Source organism: Helianthus annuus, chromosome 7 (genome assembly GCF_002127325.2).
Source record: "Helianthus annuus cultivar XRQ/B chromosome 7, HanXRQr2.0-SUNRISE, whole genome shotgun sequence".
Taxonomy (NCBI): Eukaryota; Viridiplantae; Streptophyta; class Magnoliopsida; order Asterales; family Asteraceae; genus Helianthus; species Helianthus annuus.
Window position 1 is genome coordinate 116,894,337 of NC_035439.2, and position 7,531 is coordinate 116,901,867.

A 7,531-nucleotide genomic window follows, 5' to 3' on the forward strand; every position below is an offset into this window, starting at 1 on the left:
GGTATTCGATTCTCGGTCCAACCGGCCCGTTGAGTCCGGTTATAAAAACAATGACTACAATAATAATAACTTGAAACAAACTACCAAATTATTACATACAAATTAATAACTCCAAATCCTATAAGTTATTTAATTTTCAAAAAAAAAAGTCCTATAAGTTATATTTGATGTTACATTATAAACTATGGTTAAAAAATAAAAAAAAAATGGTCAAAGACATCCTCTAATTCAGCTATCCGGTCCATCATTCGCCCACCGTTATTCTTGAGCGTTGACTTCCCAGTTTTTCCACAAATATTAGTTTTCTTTGCTTCTCTTCAATCCACCCTTCAAAACCCATTATCAGAATCAATTACATATGAACCACAATGGACCAATCTGTTGTAGATAGCATCATTCACAGGCTTCTTGAAGTTGGGCCTAAACCCAGTAAGCATTTTGAGCTCACTGAATCAGAAATCAAGCAGCTTTGTGTTGTTTCCAGAGAGATTTTCTTGCAGCAGCCTAATCTGTTGGAGCTTCAAGCCCCCATCAAGATTTGTGGTATCTGTTTATCAATTTCTTTGCTTTTCTGTTTCCCCTTTTGAAATCTTGAATCTTGCTTGCTTGTTTCTTATTGGTTGAATATTCTTCCCCTCTTTTGATTGTTGATAGAATATCTTTTAAAGAAGTAAATAACCCACTAAAAAAGTTGCAAAATTTAAGTAATCTGTGCTTTGGTTTAACTGAAATTATGATGAAAAGTTAAAAGATTGTATTTTTTGGGTTGTGGGCGGCATTCATTTATTTGGTTTTTTACACTTGACATGTTAAAAAAGTCAAAAAGGTGGTTTTTTTTTTTAATTTGTTGTGTCGCTAGAAGCAGTCTCTTTGTCTCTTATATGGTAAAAAAGTTTAAAAATAAAAAGTGATTTTTTAATATATATGGGTCTTGATGAAAGTAGCCTCTCTATTCTATTCCGTGATCGGCGATACATTTGTTGGTTTTACTGCTTTGGGTTTTGTTTACCCGGTTCTTTACACTTCACATGTTAAAAGGGTCAAAAAAGGGGATTTTTTTATCAGGGGTTCTCTATAGAGCAGCCTCTCTATCCCCAGGATTAGGATGTAAACGAACACAAACATATAATCGAACACATTTTTTGTTCATGTTCGTTCATTAAGAAAATGAATATGTTCATGTTTGTTCGTTTAAAACCTAAACAAACAGTTCACGAACGTAAACGAACACAATTGAACAAACATAAACCAACACAAATGAACATAATTGAACAGACATAAACGAACATTATTTAACATTGATGAACACAAACGGATAAGCCTAATACATCACAATTCATCCAAAACACATCTTAATTAGTTGTTTAAATGTACATGATTCGATTACGTAGTTTTTTTTTTTATATATAAATTGGTGATCAATTGCGATCATATTGGAAAGACCGTTTTTTATTACTAGAAAGCCCAATTACTAATTAGTTATATTTAGGGAATTTGGCCTGTAATAATCCCACCTAAACCTTATTGGCCATTAATAATCCCACCTCAGAATATTCCCCCTACCAGTCCCACCTTTCACCTATTTTTCCTACAATGGTCCCCCGTTAAAAAAACTTAATGGAGTTAAGCTTTTTTTCCAAATTACAAACAGATTTTTTAGGGCTTTTGATTAGAACGACGATACGAGTCCATTGGTGTAAACCTTGCCTCGAAACGGTGCTCCAAACGATGAAAACGGCGCTTCAATTCGGGTGTTTAAATTTCCAATTAACCAAAATCAAGTAACTTGGAACACCATTTCGAAGTAAGTTTTACATCAATGGATTCGTATCATTGTTCTGATCAAAAGCACTAAAAAATCTGTTTGTAATTTGGAAAAAAAAACTTAACTCCGTTAAGTTTTTTTAACGGGGGACCATTGTAGGAAAAATAGGTGAAAGGTGGGACTGGTGGGGGGAATATTCCGAGGTGGGATTATTAATGACCAATAAGTTCTAGATGGGATTATTACAGGCCAATTCCCCTTATATAAATATAACCATAAAGGGGGTTTCTAACTACTTGTATTATATAAATATAACTACTTATGTGTTCATTTAAAATTTAAACGAACAAACATAAAGAAACGAACATAAACATATGTGATAAACGGACGTTCAAGAACATAAATGAACAAACAAAACATGTTTCATGTTCGTTCGTTTAATTAAATGAACAAAATATTTTGTTTACGTTTGTTCATTCATTCAAATAAACGAACTTCCCGCCAAACAATTCGTAAACGTTCGATTCGTTTACAGGCCTACCTAGGATGGTGGTATGTTTGTTTGTTTAGTTGTTTTGGGTTGTATGTTGTAATATACTTTGAATATTAAGATATATGTTGTTTTGGAAGCTTCAACAGATCTATGATTATCAGGTGACATCCATGGTCAATACCCTGATCTTCTTCGTCTTTTCGAGCACGACGGATTGCCTCCAAAAGCCGACTACTTGTTTCTTGGCGATTACGTTGATCGCGGCAAACAAAGCCTTGAAACTATATGCCTTCTTCTCGCCTACAAGATTAAGTACCCGGATAACATCTTCCTTCTGCGAGGAAACCACGAGTGTTCTTCTATAAACCGCGTGTACGGGTTCTATGACGAATGTAAAAAAAGATTCAATGTTAAGTTATGGAAGATCTTCGGAGATTGCTTCAATTGCTTGCCTGTTGCAGCTTTAGTTAGTGAAAAGATTTTGTGTATGCATGGTGGCCTTTCGCCTGACCTTCATGACTTGGATCAGATTAGAGAGTTGGAACGTCCTGCTGATGTGCCCGATAATGGTTTGCTTTGTGATCTTTTGTGGTCTGACCCGCATAAAGAAGTCAAAGGGTGGGCAATGAATGATCGTGGAGTTTCGTACACGTTTGGTGCTGATGTTGTCACGGAGTTTTTACTCAAACATGATCTTGATCTTATTTGTCGCGCTCACCAGGTTTGTCTTTTGTGTATGTTCTGATACAGTTGACTTTTGAGGTCAAACAGGCTAAAATTTATATTCAAATTTCCTACAAAATTTTCAACTTTTTTTTTAAATTTCCTGACTGTGCTTTTCTTTGTAATAAATGTCACTAATAATGAAATGTTGGTGTTCGATCGATAGCTTGTTCTTTGTTTATTTCGAATTTAGAAACATACTGTGTTGACCTTAGAAGTCAAAATGGACTTTAATTCTGTTTGGTGTTACTTTGTTGTTGCAGGTTGTAGAGGATGGGTACGAGTTCTTTGCATACAAACAACTAGTAACGGTGTTTTCGGCTCCTAATTATTGCGGTGAATTTGACAACGCGGGTGCTTTTATAAGTGTTGACGAGACTCTATTGTGTTCATTCCGAATATTAAAACCTGCAGAAAAGAAGCCAAGGTCAAAATCTATGATCAATCTTTTTGGGATGTCCAGCAGCAGCAGCTAAATGTTGTTATGAGTAAAATTTGTACTGTCAATCAACAAAATAGTTTTTAAAGATTAAGAAAATGTTAATAGTCCAATTTCGAATATAAAGTGATACCATGAAATTGATTTGTAAGAATGTAAGGCATTTAGGGTTTCTTTAATAAAGTTTGAAGTACATATTTGTAAGTTTTTTACTTTTGGTGTTTGTTTTGGATTGATATATTTTACTTTGTTTATGATTTTATTTATTGGTATATCAATAAAGATGTTAGGATGTGAGTTTTCCTATGGACGGAGGCTGGGTCGGTCCTGAGAATTCGTGTACCCTATTCGAGCTCCAAAAAACGTGCCCTTAGGCCTTAACGAAATTGGGTATTGCGCTCAATAAAGGTCTAAACCTAATGTCAATGTGCTAGCATAAAAATAACCAAAAAACGTGTCCTTAGGCCTTAACGAAATTGGGTATTGGGCTCAATAAAGGTCTAAACCTAATGTCAATGTGCTAGCATAAAAATAATTTTGTAAGTGAGCCTATGTTAGTATTTGTATAGGTATACTCTATAAAAAAGAAATTTTTACGTATACATATCGAGTTTTTTCTAAAAATAGTGTGCCATCCGAGATATCGGGCCCTGGCCGGTGGTCTTCTCCGCCCACCCCTAGGGCCGGCCCTGGACGAAGGGATCAATTAAGAACACAAAATATCATATCTATGTTGTTATATTAGAAAAAAAAAAACTATATATATATATTATATATACACACATACAAATTAAGGGGAGGGTTATCTTGAGAACGCTAATATTGCGAGAACCGTGCAAACGAATGAAAAAACAATCAAAACAACTTTTTTAATACAAACCTCGTTGTAATTAAAATACAAATAAAAAAAAAGAATTCTCAAAATTAAATAATTCATTTCTCCAATCAAATCACTCTTATTAGATTTTTTACACACGTGTAAATTTTCTCGATTACGAATTCATGTAAATTTAAACGTGTAAAATAAATTTCTAGCACTGTATTCGAATAATAATGATAAGTAAAAAAATTGAATTTGAATTGTTTTTGACCAAGTTTACAGAGTTTTTTTTTTTCATTCATTCTCACAATATTTAGAGTTTTTTTTTTTTTTTTAAACCTTCCTCTATAAATTAATTTGATTGCTTATGTTTTAATATATAATCCACTCATATGCAAGAAATCAGTACGTAACTAGAAGAAATTAGTTTGACTTTTCGCTTATGTATATAACACATGTGTAAATAGATAAGTTTGATAGTTTTGTATTTACATAACCTACACATATCATGTCACAGGTATAAACAATATATATTTAAATGTATATAAACCATTGATTAAAGAGTTAAATAACTCATATTTATTTTGTGTTTTTCATAAAAAATTGCCGTTCTAAAAAGATCATCAATATACAGAAAAATAAAATTGTATTTACATCACCCACATGGGCCCTCAGATCCACAAGCATGAACCAAAAACTTTATTTTTGGGCCAAAGTCTTTGGAGGAACAGAATAATAGATAACAACACTCAACACATGAAAAAATGGTGGTGGGCTTTTATGTGAACATATAGTCATGGATGATGGATGGTTTAGTCGTTTTGTAGAAAACAAAAGGGGAAAGGGGAAAACATTATTTGAGTCGACATTTTAAAGAAGAATAGATATTGATTAAACCCATTCATGATAAGACTATGTGTTGTGGCTGAAGCCACAACCCGGTTTCATCCACTAATACTGTGACACATGGCACTGACCACAACCTTGTCCACTTGCATCCCCCTCACTTGAGCTTGCTGTGGTAACTTCACCAATAGTACCTCAAAAGACCCATTTTTGCCCAATAGCGCCAACCACCACCTCACGACTCCGCTCGCGCCCTCGCTGAAGCTTGGCCATTGTGGCGTTTGCGAGCCACCGTGGCAGCCACGTGGCTAGCGCCCCACGCTCATGGCTTCACAACACATGGTGTAAGTTTAAGGATGATTTCTGGGTATGCTTACTTATTTTTAATAGGAATTCCTAATTTTTTCTAGAATAATTACATTAACATATATGCACAATGCATGAATTGAACTGTGGACCTTTTAGTTTTCGATGATGTACCTTGAAAATAATTTCTGATTATGCTTACTAAATATGTTAAGTTCATTTAGGTTTTTTACACGTAGTTTACCTTTTCTGATTATGCTTACTAAATATGTTAAGTTCATTTAGTTTTTTCACTCCTAGTTTAGGTATTCTCTCTCATCATTATCTTTTATTTGTTTTTGGCTATGTTCCCCTATCTTCTTGTTAACCGTAACATCATCTTATTAATATCATTATTTATTTATTTACTAGGTTAAAACCCCGTGTATTACACGGGTTGCAAAAATATAATTATATATAATTAATAATAAAAAATAATGTCATATGTTAATAAAAACAGTAATCAAGATTTATCTTTTAAAAATGAACATTGATATGATTTAGTATTTACTTATTATAATTTTTTGTTTGTTTTTTATTTTGCATAAATGTAATTTTATATAATAAATTATAAAAAAAATATCACTTTAAAAAAACTCATATATTACACGTGTTTAATAATATATAATGTCATATGTTAACACATACAGTTATCAAGATTTATCTTTTAAAAATAAACTTTAATGTACTATTTACTTATTATAACATTTTACTTTGTTAAATATGCATTTTTAACTATTTTTTGTTTAAAATTATTATTATTTTTATTTAATATGATCATAATAAAAATAAACGTATATATTCTTATCTAATATTTTGTGTATTATTATTATTATTATTATTATTATTATTATTATTTAATATGATCATAATAAAAACAAATGTTTATCCTTATCTAAATATTTATTCTTATCAAATATTTTGTTTAAAATTATTATTATTATTATTATTATTATTATTATTATTATCGTTATTATTATTATTATTTAATATGAGAGATAAATAAGAAAATAAGGTGAGAAAGCACCAGGAAGTGACATATGTCCATAAAAGATTTTTGTTTATTAGTATAGGAAGATTGGTAATGAAAAACTCACAAGCCCATATGTCTATTGGTGAGCTAGAGTTAGGTTGGTCACTAATAAGACAAAAGTTTAAGTAATTAAAAAAATTAAAAAAGAAACTCACATCAACTTAAGTTACATCAAAAAGGTGATGGACACTTTAATTTCCGATGTGCAATCGGGCTTTTTATCAAACCAGAACATATTGGATGGCCCTTTAATGCTAAATGAAATCATATCTTGGGTGAAGAAAACGAAAGCAAGATCTTTTATTTTTAAAATAGATATTGAAAAGGCGTACGACTCAATAAGTTGGGAATTCATTGACAAAGTAATGACTCAAATGGAATTCCGGGGACGATGGAGGAAATGGGATTGGGGTATCTTGGAATCTTCTAGGGCGTCGGTGCTAACTAACACTAGAGTTTCAATTCTATAGGGGGTTCGCCAAGGGGATCCGCTATCACCTTTTATCTTCATATTAGCGATGGAGGCTTTGTCATACTTCATGTTTGAGGCGATTTCGGGGGGTCTCATCAAGGGTATAGAACTCCCAAACGGGGGTCCTGTCATGTCTCACCTAATGTATGCGGACGACGTGGTATTCATGGGGGAATGGAGCGAAAACACAATTATGAACCTTGTGAGGATTATGCGGGGTTTTAACTTAATTTCGGGGCTGAAAATAAGCCATAAAAAATCACATCTATTTGGCATCGACGTCGATCCCTCAACGGTACAAGTGATGGCGAATAATATCCACTGCAAAGTCGGCTCGTTTCCATGTAAGTACCTTGGCCTTTTGGTGGGTGCCAACATGAATCAAGCTCGACATTGGAGTGGAGTGATTGAAATACTCAAGTCTAGACTCTCTAATTGGAAGGCGTCCACACTCTCAATCGGAGGTAGAATAACTTTATTAAAATTCGTCTTGGATAGTTTACCACTTTATTTCTTTTCATTGTATAAAGCTCCAATCGGAGTTTTGGATAAATTGGAAGTAATAAGAAGGCGATTCTTTTTAGGGTGGGGATGA

General features: G+C 33.0%; 2 protein-coding genes across 2 annotated transcripts; both read left to right on the forward strand.

Annotated features, from left to right (window-relative positions):
* The first annotated feature begins 240 nt into the window (after positions 1 to 240).
* Positions 241 to 3,632, forward strand: LOC110889250 (serine/threonine-protein phosphatase PP1 isozyme 3). Its single transcript, XM_022136757.2, has 3 exons — positions 241 to 543; positions 2,420 to 2,979; positions 3,245 to 3,632. Exons 1-3 carry the CDS (start codon positions 369 to 371, stop codon positions 3,455 to 3,457), a joined length of 948 nt encoding a protein of 315 aa, XP_021992449.1. The 5' UTR covers positions 241 to 368; the 3' UTR covers positions 3,458 to 3,632.
* Positions 3,633 to 6,982: 3,350 nt separating this feature from the next.
* Positions 6,983 to 7,531, forward strand: LOC110887588. The gene has a single exon (XM_022135167.1). The coding sequence runs from the start codon at positions 6,983 to 6,985 to the stop codon at positions 7,529 to 7,531; it is 549 nt and encodes a 182-aa protein (XP_021990859.1).